This window comes from Benincasa hispida, chromosome 1 (assembly GCF_027475165.1).
Source record: "Benincasa hispida cultivar pf3 chromosome 1, pf3_genome.v1.1, whole genome shotgun sequence".
Classification (NCBI taxonomy): Eukaryota; Viridiplantae; Streptophyta; class Magnoliopsida; order Cucurbitales; family Cucurbitaceae; genus Benincasa; species Benincasa hispida.
Window position 1 is genome coordinate 98,258,211 of NC_143478.1, and position 19,141 is coordinate 98,277,351.

The 19,141-nt window shown below is 28.8% G+C and overlaps 1 protein-coding gene and 1 long non-coding RNA gene across 4 annotated transcripts; both read left to right on the forward strand.

Moving 5' to 3' along the window:
* Nucleotides 1-137: 137 nt before the first annotated feature.
* On the forward strand, nucleotides 138-6,606 carry LOC120084953 (ubiquitin thioesterase otubain-like protein). Of its 3 annotated transcripts, none has more exons than XM_039040764.2 (10): nucleotides 138-557; nucleotides 1,351-1,648; nucleotides 2,383-2,448; nucleotides 2,529-2,612; nucleotides 2,711-2,833; nucleotides 4,039-4,091; nucleotides 4,229-4,278; nucleotides 4,351-4,451; nucleotides 5,448-5,713; nucleotides 6,308-6,606. In XM_039040764.2, exons 2-9 carry the CDS (start codon nucleotides 1,481-1,483, stop codon nucleotides 5,709-5,711), a joined length of 909 nt encoding a protein of 302 aa, XP_038896692.1. In that variant the 5' UTR covers nucleotides 138-557; nucleotides 1,351-1,480; the 3' UTR covers nucleotides 5,712-5,713; nucleotides 6,308-6,606. The 3 variants fall into 3 exon arrangements, with proteins under 3 accessions (XP_038896692.1, XP_038896698.1, XP_038896706.1); XM_039040770.2 differs by having other exon boundaries at nucleotides 140-557; nucleotides 1,369-1,648; XM_039040778.2 differs by having other exon boundaries at nucleotides 146-557; nucleotides 1,366-1,648.
* A 262-nt stretch (nucleotides 6,607-6,868) lies between these two features.
* Nucleotides 6,869-10,467, forward strand: LOC150038892 (uncharacterized). The gene is made up of 2 exons (XR_016524864.1): nucleotides 6,869-6,938; nucleotides 10,220-10,467. It is a non-coding gene; the product is annotated as an uncharacterized LOC150038892 (long non-coding RNA).
* Nucleotides 10,468-19,141: the final 8,674 nt, after the last annotated feature.

Here is a 19,141-nt window from a genome sequence, read left to right on the forward strand (position 1 = left end):
GTTAGTATGTAACATAGAGCATAGAGTATCGAACATCGAGCATCAAGAAAATTCATGAATCGCAATAAATTGATGATTTTCAAGATTTAATGGATAAATTGACAGCATAAGATATATTAGTTCAATTTTAAAGAAATATATACTTATTTCAAGTTGGCCCAACAAAGGGCATCCGTACAATTAAGAGAGAGAGAAAGAAAAAAGGAAAATCCCAATTTTCTCTTCATCGTAGAAACAAGGCTCGAGTGAGATTCAGATTGAGATTCAGATTCGTCGAAATTTTTAGTTTCAGTTTCACCATAGTTGACCTCTTTTCATCTTCTTCTTCAGCCCTAATCCGTCTCGCCACCCTCCACTCCGCTTTCTCCCCTCATTTCCATTCCGATGCTTCCTCCATTATCACTCACCTCAAAAATGGTTATCTCCCTCCTCCATGGCGCCCTCTTCTCTTTCCTCTTTTAGTTTCCGTTTTCCCCAACCACTGAGAAGTGAGCACTGACAGTTCTTCATTGCCGTCAAGATCTTCAATCTCTATCCTCATTTCTGCCTCTTAATCTGTAAGATTCCTTCTCTTTGTCTCTCCTATTCGATCCTTGCTTAGTACGGTTTTGTTGTATCATCATCGGATCTGGATTCTGATTAACCGCTACTAGTATGGATGGATTTAAGTTTCGATGTTTGCATCGCTTCCTTGGGTTTAGTCTCTGTGCATGGAAAGTATTTTTGTGTCTACCAGTTTATATGCTTACAGAATAGGTTGAGGGAATTTAACAATCTTGGACTCTTTTTTCTCTTCTCTTAAATCAAGTTCCAATTATCATTTATTACTTTCATTTCCAAGTTTTGGGGAAATTAAAAAAGTAATTTTAAGGTCCTGTTTTTTACCCTAATTTTGTGATGTGAAGTGCTTAATCTAATCACTAAGCCACAGTGAGAAGTAATGACTCAAGATATGAAGTTTCTATCTCGATGTTATGTTTCATTTGATGAGCTTACTGGAACCTGACTTTTTTTCCTCTTCGTTATAACTACGAGCACTTTCCAGTTCTTTAGTAGTATAACCTACTTTCTTGCATCATGATCTTTAAGAACTCGTCGACTGTATGGATTAGGTTTTTAAACATTGGATTCATAGATGTGCTTGTTAAAAGTGTGGAATAAGTAATTGCGCTGGTTTGATATTGGTATGCAATACTTTTTTTTAATAACTGCCGTGGTCTATATACATTGACATTCAATTATCCGTATCATATGGTTTGAGAATGATCGAGTTATTAACTTTAAAAATGAGAAGAAAGATGCTATTGCACACATTTATTTATTACTGGATTATGTTTTTTCAACGCTCAGCTGGTGGTCTTCTAGCAGGCAAGTTTATGAGCTGGTTGGATCATCACAGTGAAGTTCCAAGGGAAATTCTTGAATAGGTTTTTCAAACCCGACTTCGCTTACTGAGGAAACGAAGTATTCCTTTAAAAGAATGCAGAATCAGGAAAATCTTGATGCAGATGGCAAAGTGGAGTCTGTGATATCTATTCAAACATCAGAATACGATAGTTGGGGCAATTTGGGTGATGAAGATATCATGCTGCAGAAATCTGCCATTTTTGTTCAGGAAGCTGAGAAAGTTCCATTTGTTGGTGACAAGGCATGTTTCACCAAACTAAGTTTTAAATCTCCTGTATTTTCTTGTCTTGATCTTGCCACACTTTTCCCTCCTTTTTTTTCGTGTGTTTGTGTTATCTATGATTCTATGCATGTAGGCAACCAAGCTTTACTCTCTAGTCTTCCATTCTTTTCCCATAAATTATGCTATGAAGTAGTACTCTTATTTTATTTGTTGTAACACAGTTGCTAATGTCTAGCATGGGTTTGGAAATTATTTGGAACTTAGCAATGTTGAAGGGATTCCGCATCGCTTTTTGCTTCAAAAGCCACCCTTTCTGTATGTTTAATGGCATTTTTGGTGTCTAATCTCTGGGCCTACGTATCTAACCATTTTTGTAATGTTTTTAATTCTTATCTTAAAAATTGGAGGTCCATCTTATTTGTTCCTTTTCTTTTTCCCTACTTTATTTTGGCTTGGCTTGGCTCTATTTTTGCATGTTCATTTATTGAAAGTGAATCTTTATTCTTTATATTTCTCTGTTTTTTTTTCCTTCTTACTCATTTTGGAGTTTGTATCCTTTGAGAATTAGTTTCTCTTTTCTTTTTTTCAATGGAAAGTTACTTTTCTTGCTTTAAAGAAAATGAAAGTGAATCTCTCAATTTTTTTTAAATGTATGCTTTTAATGTCTTACAACTGTGGCTTGCTCTAAGATGTTTTTATCAGTTGATTTTTCTTTTACTCCATATTGAAACTTAATGGCAATGGTATTGCAGGAACCACTTTCTTCTTTAGAAGCTGAATATAAATCTGGAAGTCCCATTTTGCTGGAGAAAATTAAGGTTCTATTTGTTGCTCATTGTTATTTTAGTAGAGTTTCCCTTGGAATTACTATTTATGTTAAATGTTACATGTTATGCAGGTACTCAGTGGCCAATATGCTGCCATTCGTCGAACACGTGGTGATGGGAATTGCTTTTTCCGCAGCTTCATGTTTTCATATCTTGTAATTCTAATCCTTTTAATTAATCTCATCAGCTTGATTATTGTACATTTTGTGCATCATCGAGCATTGGCTGTTACTGACTTGGCCTCTCAAATCAGGAACATATTTTAGAGTCGCAAGACAGAACTGAAGTTGATCGCATCAAAACAAATGTGGAAAATTGTAGAAAAACACTTCGAAGTCTGGGATATACAGAATTTACTTTCGAAGATTTTTTTGCGGTAAATTGTTACCATTCCTTTTTAAAATTAATTTATTATACACATCGCGTTTTGCTTTAAGCAGTATGTCTTATTTCTCCCATTTAACTGGAGTAAGTGGAAGTTGTGAACAACTATTCATACTAGTGTCTAAATGTGTTATTGAACATACCAGGTAGAAATATCACTACATCAAGTTTATTGTTGCCGACATGTTTTCTTTGCAATATCTGATGCTATTGTAGGTTTATTTTCGAGTTTGTTTATTGCTCAAATATGAACGACACGTCAAGGAATTACACTGATGCAGATATGCATAATTTTGCTAATTGGGAGTCTTTTTAACTTTGACCTTGTTGGGATACCACATCTTACCTTGTTTTGAATTGGGTTTCATGTAAATATAATTCAATAACTCTCATATTCCCATGAAATAATCGTCTTTGCTCTTTCTCATGTTGGTCAAGGGGGGTGTACTCCTGGATTATTGGTTTAAGAAGCCTCGGAAAGCTTGTGGTTAAGTGTTTTACTTGCTTAGATAGGTTAAAGCACCTTGCCTCATTGACTTTGTTTCAAAAATCCCCAATTGGTTTATGATTGTTATTATTTAAAAATATACTATGGTCAAATGAGTAAATAAAGAAAAAATCAAACAAAACGTTTTCTGTTTTACTTTATTGAACCTTTTCACCTAAGCATGTGCTCTTTCTCACCGAATGATGGATGATTGGATAGGAATGAGGAAATTAGACCAAACTAAAGAGGAAACTGTGGAGGGTTGCAAGTTTAATGATAGAAAAAGTGGTGATGAGAATCTATTTTGTAATGATAGATTTAACTTTAACGTCTTTACAAAATTTCAATGACATCTGTAGTTTTTGTAATAGAATTTTATTTGTTTTTATTCTCAATAGCATAGTTAATGCTAACTTTTAATATGAACATATTAGATATTGTGTCTTCACCTCATTGAAGTCCTGATTCTTTTTTGTTACCCACATACAAACTCTAAAGAGCTATTCTGCTTCAGTGTGTTAGCCACTTTTGAAAACATTGTCCCAGATTTATACCACCTTAAAGATGTCTAGACTCTAGACTTATTCTTCTTTATTATTGCCTTCTTTATTTCATTTTGGTGTAAACTAGCTAGATATCCATGGTGGTTAATGATGGGTGCCTTAAACATAATTTTTTTATTAATAAATATGTTTAAAATATCTTTACAGCTATTCCTTGAGCAGCTGGAAAGTGCTCTTCAAGGAAATGAAACTTCTATAAGGTGTCAATAACCTGCCCTTCTCCCTTGGACTTTTGATTCCTGAATTTTTATTTTATGGTGGGATTTTCTGTTGCCATCAATATTGAAATTTGGCCATTCATGATTGCATTTGACCCCCCCTTATTTTTCTTGTGCAGTCATGATGAACTTGTAATTAGGAGTCGGGACCAGTCTATTTCTGATTATGGTCGGTGATGTTTGTATATTCTCAATATCCAATTGCCTTTTTCTGTTTCTACTGACAAAATTGTTTTGCTAGTTGTTATGTTTTTCAGGTTTGTTACATCAGGTGAAATACAAAAGCGTTCAGAATTTTTTGAGCCTTTTATTATGGGATTAACAAATGGAACTGTTGATCAGGTTTGTTAAATTAGTAGCCTCTACAAATTTAGCATTATGTGTTGACTTTTATCTTCAGATTTATGTTGGAAATTTAACCATACAAGATATTTGAAATCTAAGTTGATTTGGTTGGGGTAGCCCTTTTATAGGTGTAGTTTCGAGCAGAAGCAGTTAATAGTTAATATGCAATAATGATGATGTTAGACCATTTATACCTCGGAAAGGAATAAGAATGGATCTTCCTGGTTTCCATTCTTGTTGTTCACTTCATCCAGGCTATAGAATAAGTGCGACCCAATTAAGAATGGAGAACCGTGTTCTTATTTTGGAGCAACATCTTTAATTCATAAAAGATAATTATTCTCTTATTGCTGTTCTATGGGTTAAAATTTCTTTTCCTAAATCTCTACTCTTTTGTGGGTCTTGCATTTGTTGAACTTTGATTCTCATTCTAAGAATCTAAATATTAACCAACAATATCAACCACAATTTTGTTCTTCCTGATCCAGATTTCATATTAATTTTAGTAAACAAAGTATTAGAAATTTTATTTCAAATCCATAATTTTTCTGCCCAATCAGTCGTGATGGTTCTCGCACGGTTTTATTCCCATCAAACTAGGCATTAGGTTCATTATTTTATCATCGTGTCTATGTTCAAATAAAATTGCGTTAGCCTTATTATTCCCCTTGTTTTAGTTCACGTGTGGGGATTCAAACATCTGACCTGGTCAGCTATTATTTCCTTTGTTTCCTTTGTTGTGCATCAGAATACCAAACAAACAGTAAGCCTTGATCTTTGTGTTTGGGCCTTAAATTTTCCAAGGATTAGTCACTTGTGAATTATGATGATAATTTTTAGGTTTTTTTTTTTCCTTTTGGTGGGGAAACTAGAGCCGTACGTGGTTGGGGGCATATAATAGCTTTGTAAGAAGTCAATGAACATTTAATTTCTTATTTAAGAAGAAAGAGAACCTGTTTATCATGACTTCCTATCTCATTGTCTTTGGCACAGTTCTGTAAGTCAGCAGTTGAACCAATGGGTGAAGAGAGTGATCATGTACACATAATTGCCTTATCTGATGCTTTGGGTGTGCCGATTCGTGTTCTGTACCTTGATCGGAGCTCTTGTGATTCTGGTGGCCTCAGTGTAAATCACCATGATTTTGTTCCTGCTGCTAGTGAGGTCTCAAGTGATAGTGCTGGCTCTGACATTAAGATCCCTTTCATTACTTTGCTCTATCGTCCCGGTCATTATGATATCCTTTATCCAAAGTGATGGTAAACTGCTCTCATGAACTGAACTTATTGGAAAAATTGCCACAGAAATATCTCTTCCTCCCACCTTTTATATGCAAACAGATTAACTTTATAGTCTTGATAAAATGATGATGTTTAAGAGAGAAAGGATGTCAATATCGATATCGACATTTCAATTTTATGGATATATCGACAAAATATTGATATTGATGGATATTTCTTGTAAATCACGAATTTCATAAAATTTATTTAGATTAATAATTAGTTGTTTCGACTCCCAAACTAAGTTGTGGATATTGTTATTAGTATTCTTGTTCATATTTGACTAAATAGATGACATTTTTTATGTTTTACAAACATTAATAAATGAAGTTTGAGATATCCATGGATATTTAATATCGATATTGAACCCTTCGATTTATGGATATCGATGGATATTTTTATCTTGTAAGAGAGTATATTGTGGCTGGCACTGCCATCCTCATTCCTCATGCAAACTGATATTCTCATCTGTAGTTGTCTACCATTATTTGCAAATTTGTTTCAAAGTCTATGATTTGCTTGGGAATTTTATTCGAGCATGGTTCAGCTTGAACTTTATGTGACGTATTTCAGGCCATTGGCAAACCCTGGTCGGGCTTTCAGAGATGGACAGACATGGATCCAAGCTTCGACAAGATAAAGGTTGGATCTTCATAATTGATGCTTGCTAGGATGTTCTGTATTGATTTTAATTACTGATGATGAGCTGTTTGAGTAAAAAAAAAAAAAGGAAAAAAGGGAATTATATTCACCAGTTAACTGAAATTTGAAATATACATGTGATCAGTCATTGAGGTTTTCAGTCATCGTACATACTCAGAATGTTTGAGATATAGTATTTTCAATTTCAATATAGGGGCTTTTACATTTTATGTCTCGAGGTGTGGTCCTTAAATTCCAAGACCTTACGATTCGACCCTAGGTTGTCTTTATACATTTTGAGTCAAATTTGATACCATCTTGCTCAGTATAAAAATTGATTTTTCTCCTTATTTGTATAATAGTGTTATAATGGTGATGTGAAATATAAAAATTAAAAGCAGAATATATTTATCGATCCTTGATGTTTGGGATTAATGTCTATTTGGTCTTGAAGTTAAAAAAAAAAGGCATTTTAGATTTTTTTTTTTTTTTAGGGTTGAGCATAGCATAGTATGTGCAAGCGACCAATAAGGGTCCGTGTTTGAAATTTTCAGCTAACATGGTATCTCCTCTCTCTCTCTTCCCCTCACCTTTCTTTTTCAACACTAGTAGACCTTGTCGCTATTGCCACTTTGTTGTCACAAGTAATGAGTGTTTGTTTGTTTTAGATCCAACCAAGATTGATTTTATGAAATTTCGAGAAACTTTATAGACGGATGGAAATTGTTATAATTAGTTAATAAAACTTTAATTATGGTAGAATTATCCTATAATTGACCATTTTTAATCATCATTTCTATAAAGTAAGGCTACATTTTGATGTATATTGTAAAATATTGTGTAAATGTGAAGAGTATAAATTTTAAAAAATGAAAAAATAATATCAAATACTAAAATTAGTTATAAAATTAAAGGACATGAAATATTTGTATAAAAATTAATTGTAAATTGTTTATTATAAAATGAAGTTGATAAAAATTTGAACGAATTATAGCATTAAACTAACATAACATAATAAGAATTTTAAAAAAAAAAACATAATGTTAAATATGAGAGGGATATAAAAAAATATAACATTATAACACAACATAATGGGGAAAAGGAAGAAAAAGAAAACTCTACAATTTAATAAAGTTGGAGAGAAAATGAAAGGAACATATGAGAACTCACATTAATTTTAGTTTGAGGAATTCACATTAATTTAAGTTTGAGTAAAATGATGTGAAAATTCAATGGAAAATATTTGAATGAGAATGTGGTTTCTTGAAAATGATTATTTTTTTTATGATAACAAAAAAAAAATCTTTGAAATAGCATAGTTAGTTGCTTTAAAAAAAATCTTGAAATTGGGGGAAAATTGAAATCCTCCCCTATCAAATTTCAAGATTTCGAGTAAAATTGTGAACTATGGATCTTACTAATGAACATGTGACAAATGAATGGGCATTCATTTCATATATGTGGACACTAGTGATGAAAGTGGTTGGGGCAACAATGATGAATAGTAGCAACAATTTTTTTTTTTAATGAAAACAACTGAAAAAATGAAAAAATACACAAACATACAAATAACTAAGTTTCGATTTTATATATATTCGATAATTATTAAACCTTTTTAAAGTTTAAGAACATAATAGACCATAATTGAAAGTAAATGAATTTATTGCACATTTAAAACTAAAGGGTTGACATGCTTATTAATTAAGAATCGGTTTGGATTGGCTTTGAAAAAAAATATTTATTTTTATTTAAACACTTTTGATAAAAGATTATTAAAATATATTTGAAAAGTTATTTTAAGTGGTCAAACACTCCAATTTCTTCTAAAATGATATTTTTTAAATTAAACATTTTCACACCTTAAATTTATAATTTAACCAGATATCAGATAAATTCTGTTAAGGTTGTTTGAGTGTAGCTCCCAATTCCTAGAGGGCCCTTGAAGCCTATTGAGGTTAAATAGAAGTATTAAAGTGCAACTGGTATGTGTGGAGACTAGTAGCTTGGGAAAGAATTGGAAGAAAATAGAGTGGTTTAGAAAATATTATTTATCAATTTGAGCTTGGTTTAGTAGGTAATACATTAATTATCATTTTAAAGTCAGTTTGGCATGTGCTCCGTCTCAAGAGATGGGAGGTTTAATCCATATCCCTGCAATTATTGTACTAAAAAAATTGAGATGTGAATCATCTCTTATAGCTCATATTCAAATTCGGCCTTGGAGAGATGTCAAACAAGTTATATTAACATAGTTAGTGTGTGTATTTATATATATATATATATATATATAGTGAGAGAGGGGGAACATTTTTAGGAATTTTGTCATTTGTTTAAAAAATATCACATTCTTTCAAAAGTTGGAATATTACTATTAACCTTTCATGAACATATCAAAATTATGTTCGGAATACTGATCTTTAGAAACTTCATACTAAAATTGGAGTTTGAAACGGTGCAACGATGACCTAAAATGGATGACAATCCAAATTTCTCTTCTAAGTCACAAAACAATTTTAGGTTTTAATATCAAGTTCCTTCTCGAAATTTTAAAAGATTTCTATCCCATAGATAATTTTGAAAGGTTTATGAAAGGCTAAGAGCAGTATTGTGATTTTTTAAAGAAAATGTAAACATTTTAAATAAATAGCAAAGTTTAGTGGTATTTTTTTATAATTTATCCTTATTTATCTTTGTCAAAATAAACATAATTCAACTAAAATAAAATTTATACTATTAATCTTGAAGTTAATTAGAGGCTTCATTCACATTCTCTCACCTCACATATTATTTATTTTTCCATCAATGGGTTGTTTTTATAATTCTCTTTTAGTCAAAGATGACTTTTTTTTTCAACTATCCAAAAACGGCAAATATGAATTTATACCTCTAAATTTTGATAGTTGTATCAATTTAAAACATAAACTAATAGTTATATCAATCTAAACCCTGAACTTTAGTAATAGTATCAATTTAAATTTTAAACAAACAATTATATCAATTTAAATTTTAAACAAACAATTATATCAATTTAAATTTTAAACAAACAATTATATCAATTTAAACCCTAAACTTTTATAAATGTATAAAAAAAACATAATTGAGTGTTTAAATTGATACACTTGTAAAAGTTAAGGGTTTAAATTGATATCATTATTAATTTATGGTTTAAATTGATGCACTAATGTAAGTTTGGAGTCTAAATTGATACAATTATTAATTTATGGTCTAAATCGATACAACCTCCAAAGTTCAAGAGGGCAAATCGATACTTCTCCTTCTAAAAATTATCATTGTCCACTCTTCCTTCTTTTTCTATACATGAAAAAGAAAAAAGAAAAAAAAGAAAAAAAAAAAAAAAAAGAGGGTCAAGCTAAGCATAAATCAAAACATAAAGGTATTTTGATCTGATCAAAAGGTTGAAAATTCGAATCTTTAACTCCAACATGTATACACAAAATTTAATTCGTCAATATTAAACTTAAAATTGTGATATTTCAATCTATACATAATTTTTACTAGATTTAGTCGAGAGAGGACTCTAGTCTTTTCATCAAAATAATAATGATAACAATAATAAATAATGAAAATAGATGACTTAAATCATGTATTCAACATTAACTTCTCCAACATGAGCATAGCTCATAAAAGTAATTTTATTAATTAAAAGTTGGATTCTCCTACACCACAATTTACGATAAAAAAAAAAATAATAATAATAATAATATTGCGAACGTCAATGTTTGAACTTGTTTTTTTCTTTTTTCTTTTTCTTTTTCTTTTTTTTTATAATTATCATACTAAGTTCGTTTGATGCTATTTTGATTATTATTTATGCTTTTGCAGTTAATTCACCAAATTCTAGTTATCACTGATTAAAGATCTGCACGTGTTCTCTGTTTCAATTGTATTCAAATATTAGCGTTTTTTCCCCCTTTTTATTGTAATCATTAATGAGTGGTGATTTGAGGTAAGAAATAGAGAAAATTGAATTATATTGTAAAAAGGAAAAATTAATTTTCATGTGTTAAGTATAGTTGGATATTACCGTATATCTTCAAAATTTCGAATATTTAAATTTCACAACTTTTATGTACTACCTGTTTTTCTCTTTACTTGAAAATATTCCCAAAAATAAATACTTTAAATCATCGATTAACTCAAAATTTTAATTTGATGGTAAACTTAAATTTAATATAATATCTAATCAAATAAATAAATAAAATTAGAACTCTAATATTCTAACATTGAGGGGTCATTTGTTTTTTTGGAAGGTAAATAATCGGAATCTTAGATGCCTATAATTATATATATTAGGAATTATAGATGTTCGACATCTTTAGATTAGCATGTTTGTTTTGTAGGAATATTTTTGTAGATATCTGGAAATATTTACTTGGGAATAACTTAAATTTACGTAAAGTTCCAAGAGTGTCCTTACGACTATTTATTACTTTATAATTAGTTTTATATCTTTAAATTAGGATGTCCTGGAATTTTCAAATGTCAGAACATGTCGCGATACGCAAAACAAATATGGAAATACAGATGTCCATTCCATGAGAATCTAGGATGCTGCAAAACAAACAACACATGAATATAATTACTTTCTTATTAATAGAAAAGTAATAATATTTGGTGATAAAATTGAAAACGATTATGTATAGAGTTTAAAATGAAGATTTAAAAAGAATATGAAAAGAAATGAAAGGTTTTGGGAGAGAGTAGAAGTAAGAATATGGTATGCCCAAAAAAAGCAAAAGGGTTTGATCCAATTTACATAGAAAGAGATGCAAATGGTCAAAAAAGTGGAAGAACATAGCCCATAGTCTTCATCAATCATCATAAAGTTCCACTCCCATTCTTCTTTTCCCTCATTTTCTTATAACTTTCCATCTAATACCCACTCTTTTTCTCTTTCTCTTTTCCAACTCTACCATTCTCATCTTTCTTTTCTTTTCCTTTTTTATAATAATTTTTAGGGGAAAAAAAATCAATTTACACCGCCTCTAAACTTTCGTTGTATCAATTAAAATTTTGGACTAATAATTGTATCGATTCAAATTTTGAAATTTCATAAGTAAATCAATTTACACGTTTCAGTTCATTATTGTATGAGACGTATAATTTATCAATTAAACTCTCGAACTTTCATAAGCAAAGCATCTCGATTATTATTTCCTTTGAAAATTGTACATGCATCAATTCTAATTGTCAATTTTATTAATCTAATATCTGAAAAAACCTACACACATATAAGGTTTGAATGCATAGACAATTTTCAAATGTGACCTTAATAAAACGTATATTCACTTATAACAATTTAATGAAACAATTGTATGTTTCACATGATATTTTCTCGAGGTGTTAATTTATACATATATAATAGTACAAGGTTAATTTATACAATTCCAAAGTTTATAGGTGTGAGGATATTTTTCTTAATGTGTAAAAAGGAAAAAAAAAATGGAAACATAAACAACAATGTTCTATTATTCTCTTTAGCCTACCTCTAAATAATTAATAGAGGTATATATATAGTGAATTATTTGGTATCAATCTTTATGGAGTCAAAGTAGGTATGTCCCTAAATCATAGCAATCAAAGTCCATTAAAGTCCTTCCCAACAAGTCACCCAATAAATACCTATTTCATATTTCTCTCTTATTGTGCTCATGAATATTTTATTAAAATCATCCACAAAAAACAATTTTTTTTCCCTTTTATGTTGAAAGCTAATTTGGTAAGATACTCTTTTAAGAATAATGAAAAGAAAAGGGAGAGAGAGAGAGGGGGAAAAAAAAAAAAAAACAATGTTTTGTTGTTTTCATATGTTTTTTTTTTTTTTTTTTTTTTTGGGTTAGATTTATTGTTTGTATATGCTCTTTTTGTTTGTACAATTGATTCAATAAATTATGTTTTCAAATTATTTGGTAATAAAAAAAAAAATTATTTTTCCTAACTTGAATATGAACATTTGATTATAATTTTGTTGTACTCTCTTCTCATGCATGAAAGGAAAAAAAAAAAAAAAATTAATTGGCTATGCTTTTTGGTAGCATAAAGCCATGATTGAAAGAGAAATATTCTTCAATCATGTTGGAGAGTTGATGAAGAAGCTAAGAACTTACCCCACAATTATGATCTTTGTCCATCCCCAACAACTTCATTCATTTTATGGCCTCTCTTATATAACATCAACATCAAAATTACTATCTACTCCATTTTACACTCTTTTTTTTTTTTTTTCAATTCCCATTTATCTTATATATATATCCACGAACCAACGCTTTGTAATTTATTTTTCTGATTTCTTATATCCAACGATCAAATGTACCTTTTTGAGATGTGAGTAAATTTTTTATCATGTTGCAATAATATGGAGACTTTTTTCATACTACTTACGTTTATTTTAGGTTATGTTAGTGCGTTAAAAAGTAATGTAGAATGTACATATAATAAAATATAATAAAAGTAATATATCAATTAGTTTTGGAAATATTAAAAGGAAAAATTGCAGCTACTTTAAATTGTAAAAATTGAGCATTCGAACTTATATAAATGTTAAAATTAGACCCTCGAACTTACAATAATTATAGAAATTTTGGACTCTCCAAATGATAAAAACTTTTTTCCATAGTTTAATTTTTATCATTTGGGGGTCTAATTTCTACAACTATTGTAAGTTTTAAAGCCTATTTTTAACACTTCTATAAGTCTGATAGCTCAATTTTTAGATTTGATAACAATTATCACTATACTTCCAGGATAGTTTTTGCTTTGCTCGATATTAAACAAAAAAATGTCTCACAACATGAGAGTCCTAAAGAACTGACAAGAAAATTCTTAGTTTATAGATGTTTCCATCACTTGGTACTAAAAACATACATTTTAATAAGGAAATAGCTCTTATAGATCAATAACTCTCTTCAAATCACATGGAAAAATTTTCACAAATAGAAAAATATCAGATTATTTACAAAAATAGTAAAAAAGCACTAACATACATTGATAGACTTCAATCAGCATCTATCACATAGTATAAATGATAGGTTTCTATCAATCTCGATTTAAGAATATCAAATTTTGCTATTTTGTATAAATAGTTTCGCTCCTATTTTTTGAAAATTCCTTTTATAATGTTATATATTTATTTAAAAAAATAAAAGAGAGGGATAAGGAAAAAAGGCAAGTCTTTATAATATGTTTAACCTTGATGATTGTAATCAATCTAAAACAGGAATTATTGAATTGTATTTAATAAAATAAATCATATATTGTTTCATGGGAAAATAATGAATGTGCTAGTTTGGTTCACGTTATTATTTTAAGGTTTAAATCTTATTTTGGTCCTTAAACTTTGAATTTTATTCTATCTTGGTTCTCAAACTTTCAAAACATTCATTCTAATCCATAAGCTTTTAAAAAATATCTATTTTGGTCTCTGTTATTAAAATTTTGTTAACTCTTAAACAGAATGATAAGATGGCTTGTATTTTTGGATGACTAAGTTATCAATAAGTTAGTCGCGCTAAAAAAATCTAAAGTTTCAATTTTGAATTAGGTGGTAAAGTAAATTTCTAGAGGAGATCTCAAAAGCCCGTTCCCCATTAGTCGTTGACATTCTACTTCACATTCATCTTGCTCAATTCATATTAGATGCAATTTCATCCTTAAAAGTTAATAGAAATTAATAGCATGACCAAAATAAATACCTTTTAAAAATTTAGAGACTAAAACAGATGTGTTCCAAAATTTAGGGATCAAAATTTAAATTTTCTAGAGATCAAAATAGGATTTAAATATTATTTTAATTAAAAATCACATCATAAACAAATTGACGCATTTTATTAATATTTTGACATATATAATTACTTGCCATGTATATGTTATTTTAATAGTAAATAATATATTTTGGTAAATGGTAATTAGTTGAATTTTATTAGAATTCACCATATTATTTTAAGGCTGTTTAGTGATTTTAGTAAATTGTGGAAATTGTTGCTATGTATAAATTCTGTTGTATTAAGGAATCAAACAATAAATTAGACAATGATTATGTAAATTATGTTTGAAAAAAAAATATTTTTTGTCTCTGTTTTTTTTTTTTAAATCATATTAGATTTCGTCTAGTACTTCAAGATTCGATGATAAATGTTCATGAGTCATAAATATAATAATATTTATATAGAGTAAAATACTATAAATTAGTTTCGAAGGAAAATATTATTTTTTAAAAATTAAATGACTTCTGTGTTTGTTTGAACACAATTAATTAAGGGAATATGTATAATCATTGTTACTCAAATTAATGTACTAATGAAAATGAGGGAACTTATAATGGGTGACAAATCCAAAAAATATAATTAGGACGTGTCTTCAACATTGGAAAATTATAGATATAGTAAAATTCTTAAATTTTAATTTTTGTTTATTCCGTATTTCGATTTTGTCCCTTTAACAGATCTACATTTTATTGGTATATCAGTCAATTAATATACCACATTTAAAGTATATTAGTTGTGTATTTTTTTCTTTGATCGGTATATGTTTTGTATTTTTTTGTTTGCAACAATATGAGTTGTTACTTACTTTAATCTTTATGTGTGCACATTTTTATCCCTCTTGTAGTCTTTTTCCTTTTTAAATTATGTTGTTTCTTTCGTTTTTAAGTACAAAGGTACAATAGGCCGGGGAGATTCAACCTAAAGCTAATTAACACTCAGTTTAGTATAATGATTTTGATAATTTGGTCGTGTTTAGAATAACTAGAGAAAAAGTGTTTTTCAAAAAAAAAACATTTTTATGATTTTTTTAAATACTTAAATAACCAGTCGTTTTTAACTGCGTATTAATAGTATACCAAGTGTATCAGCAGTGTAACAAGGATATCAGGCGTATACTAGTAGTGTATAAAGTATATATCAACAGTGTATCAGGTGTATCACGTGGGTTGAGCTTGTTTTTTGTTATTTTTACAAAAGTAAAAGTCTTGACTATGGACATAATTTTTTAAGTTTATTTTATCAAATATGCAAGAAGCTCTACAAATTATATCAAAGTGATTAATAGAGAGTAATTATTGTAAATAATTAATGGATAATTTAGTCGAATATTTAATTAAAATGCATACCAATACTAAATTAATTTAACTCGTTAAAATTAGTTAAGTACTATTCTGATACACTATATATTATCGTGGATTTAATATTACTTTTATTAATAAAAAAATAGTAAATTACATATTTATTAACCTATCAATTAACTACTGCTAATTCATTAATTGAATGATTGAGCAGGTTGATTATACACATGGTTATATTATTATATCCATTTCTTTTTAATGTAGTCTTATTGATTACAAATTAAATTTAAAAATATTGTTTCCAAATATGAAAAAAATGTGCCACCTTATTTATAAATATAAAAAAAAATGTCATTGTCTATAATCTATTAGCGATAGATAATGATATTTTGCAATATTTGAAAATATTTTTAGCAGTTTTATCATTTAAAATATTAATTATTTTAAATGATAGTATTTAAAATAAATCGAGACTTAAAAAAAAGAAGAAAATATAAGTATAAATAATTTTTTAATAGAAAGAATCACAATTTAATAGACTAATGTGGATTACAGTTAAATATTCAAATAAGATACCAACGTAAATCTAATTCATGTTGTGTTTTTAAGACAAATTTAACTATTTCAGCACTTGAGCTTTAAGAGTAATTGTCTATCAAAATAGAATATATTGTAATTTTTCATGGATGCAACACTTTATCCACAAAATCCAACAAACTCTATTTTATGAAGTAAAATGAACTTCAACAAATTTTTAGATACGATAAAAGTCCTTAAAGAAGAAAATGACAATGGAAAAAGTGTAAGTTTGATTTGGGAGAATATGCATATTTATAGATTAATTCGTAATCATTTAAATAGTCACATCCATTTTTCAAGTTATTTTCACGTCCATCAATACAATTAACTAACAAAATATATGGAAGTAAAAAATAAAATTTGTTTCCATGTAAATTTTTTTAAAAAAACGTAGTATATTGAATACATAGGCAAATAACAACATCAACAACATGACAAATCTAATTAATATGGACCAAACCTTAGTTTCCTCCTTCTTTCATCATTGTTTTTGATTTTGTGTTTCTTACTTTGTGAATTAAAAGTACAAAACCCTCTCTTCCATTTCCATTGAATAATTTGAACCCATTAGCCATTCTTTGATGCAATTTTTATTTTTTAGAACAAAGAAGAAGAAAAAATAAGAATATACTTTTGTGTATGCTTTGCTTTGGACCATCTTCTTCTTTTACAATGTGATCAACGGTGGAGATTGTTTTTAACTCAAGTGGGCCCTTCTACATTTTTTTGGGGTTTTTTTTCCCTCTTTATAATTTGTCATTTTCTTTCTCCTTTTACATAAGATCATTAAAATAAAAATGGAGGGAAATTTTATTTTATTTTATTTTGAAATGTGCCCCACTTTGAGAGTGCCTAGAATGTGTGCCACATTGGAATCTCTCGGATATTTAAATGCTTTCCCCTGCCACCTCCACGCGCTTCTATTGTGCGTGTCTCTTACTCACCTCCCTCTAATCATTGCCACCCTTACTTTTTATAGTATTAACAATTTTGAGTTCATCGAAATTTGGACATTAAAAGAGATTTTTTTTTCATAAAATAATAATAATAATCACCCATTCATAAATACCTTATTATTATCATTATTAATGATCGGCTCCCACGATTATATGAAATCTAACATTCTACTTACATTAGAATGCAGTGCACTACCACATTTTAAAACGTATTGCGCTAGGGGTTATCATGTTTATTGTAGTCCTAATATGATAAACATCTCTATTGGGACAAATTTTTGTTCACCCAATATTCATTGGAGAACACAACAAACTGTGAGAAAAATGGGAAAGAACACAACTGTACATTTTGTATAACATATCACATTAAGGATAGTCATGTGTAACCCTAACGGGATGTCATCTTTATCGCGATCTTCATTTTTTTCATAAAAAAAACACAACAAACTCTGAGAAAATTGGGAGAACACAATAGAGAATTTTATAGCGATAAGAATGACCATCGTATTAGGGCATTCCTAATACAATAGACATGGTCATTCCTAACGCGATAAGTTATAAAATGCGTCAGTGCACTTTGATGTAAGAAAAGTGATAGATTTCACACATTTATGAGAAGGGTCATTAATCATAAAGGTACTTGTGAATGGGTCATTTTTTTCTTTTAAGAAAAAAAAAAGGTGTATGTGTCAATTATTATCGAATATTGTCACTAATAAGACATTTTTCGCATATTCATCTATATGAATAATATTGTAAATGATGTTACACATATTTTTAAATTTTAAATTTATACATATTAGTTGTTATATAAGTTTCCTCTATCATTTTTAAAATATATACATTTAAAATTAAGAGTTTAAATCTTTTCGGAACGTTTCAAAATCTAAGACGTAATCAATAGAATGTAGAAGAATAAAAAGTACATTTGCCCTCCGTCTTAGGCCATATATATATAGATAGATAGATTATCTCTATTATATAAATATTACAATAAAATAGTTGTCCATCCTTCATGTCTCCATTTATCTTTATACATATTGATCATTTGTCTTATAACTACATATTATTAGTGTCCAAATAAGCTTACCTCGTACTTGTCAAATTATCTATAAATATAAGCATTTTGTGGGTTCATATGGGTGTTTGAATATTGGTGAGAAATCCCAATTTTTTGGAGAGAAATTAGGAAAGATTTCAAAATTTCGTTATTTGCTTATTTTATTTATTTATATTATTTTAATATTATTGTTTTTCGGTATTTGTATTCCGTTGTGCTCCTCAATTTTATAACACGTTATCAAAACAAGTTCCTATCATTTTTTCGCTAAAGGTATGTCGGTTTTTCTCTCTTCGTTATAATTGATAAATTAAATGTTGTTTTACATATTTGATATATATCAAATATCTAATATAAATATAATATTTACTATAGAAAATATTACAAAATCAGAAATTGTAGCATTTGATATTAATGGTAATAATTATTTGTCATTAGTACTTGATGCCAAAATACACCTATATGACATAAAAATGTGATCATCAAAAAACAAATTTTCTTCCCAAAGCTTGTCGTAAATGGATACACTTGAGGCTCCAAAATTTTAAATCAATAAACTAGAGAAGATATTTTTCTACATTTCGGATATGCTCCTGTAGTAGCAATATCGAGAGAGATATTTCTAAAGTATTATGCACTCATCTGATGTCTTCTCATAGCTGAATGAAATGACGAGTTATTGATTTAAAAAATCATAATTCTTAGCCAACTAGAGCAATAACATTATTTAAAGTAAATGTTGTGAATTTTAATAATCGTTGGTTAAAAATCATGAATCTCGACCAACTCAAATAACACCATTCCTTGAAGTGAATGTTGTGAATTTTAATAATCGTGGTCATAATCGAGGTCGTGAGCATGGCAAGGGAAGAAATAATTATTATTTTCGTGATAGTCGTTTTAATCATTGAAATTTCAAAAGAACCACACAAAATGATGATCACAAAGGAAAAGCTCCACAAAATAAGAGTTCAAAAAGTGTTGAAAATAAATGTTTCCGATGCGAAATGACTGAGCATTGGTCACGTACTTGTCGCATGTCAAAACACTTAGATGATCTCTATCAAGCCCCCCTAAAGGAAATAAGC

Excerpts from the sequence above, each read along its gene's own strand:
- LOC120084953 (XM_039040764.2), top strand. The coding sequence starts at position 1,481 with ATGCAGAATCAGGAAAATCTTGATGCAGATGGCAAAGTGGAGTCTGTG. Across the intron at positions 2,449-2,528 it reads TTTTGCTGGAGAAAATTAAG|GTACTCAGTGGCCAATATGC; the intron begins GTTCTATTTGTT and ends CATGTTATGCAG. Across the intron at positions 4,092-4,228 it reads GGAAATGAAACTTCTATAAG|TCATGATGAACTTGTAATTA; the intron begins GTGTCAATAACC and ends TTTCTTGTGCAG.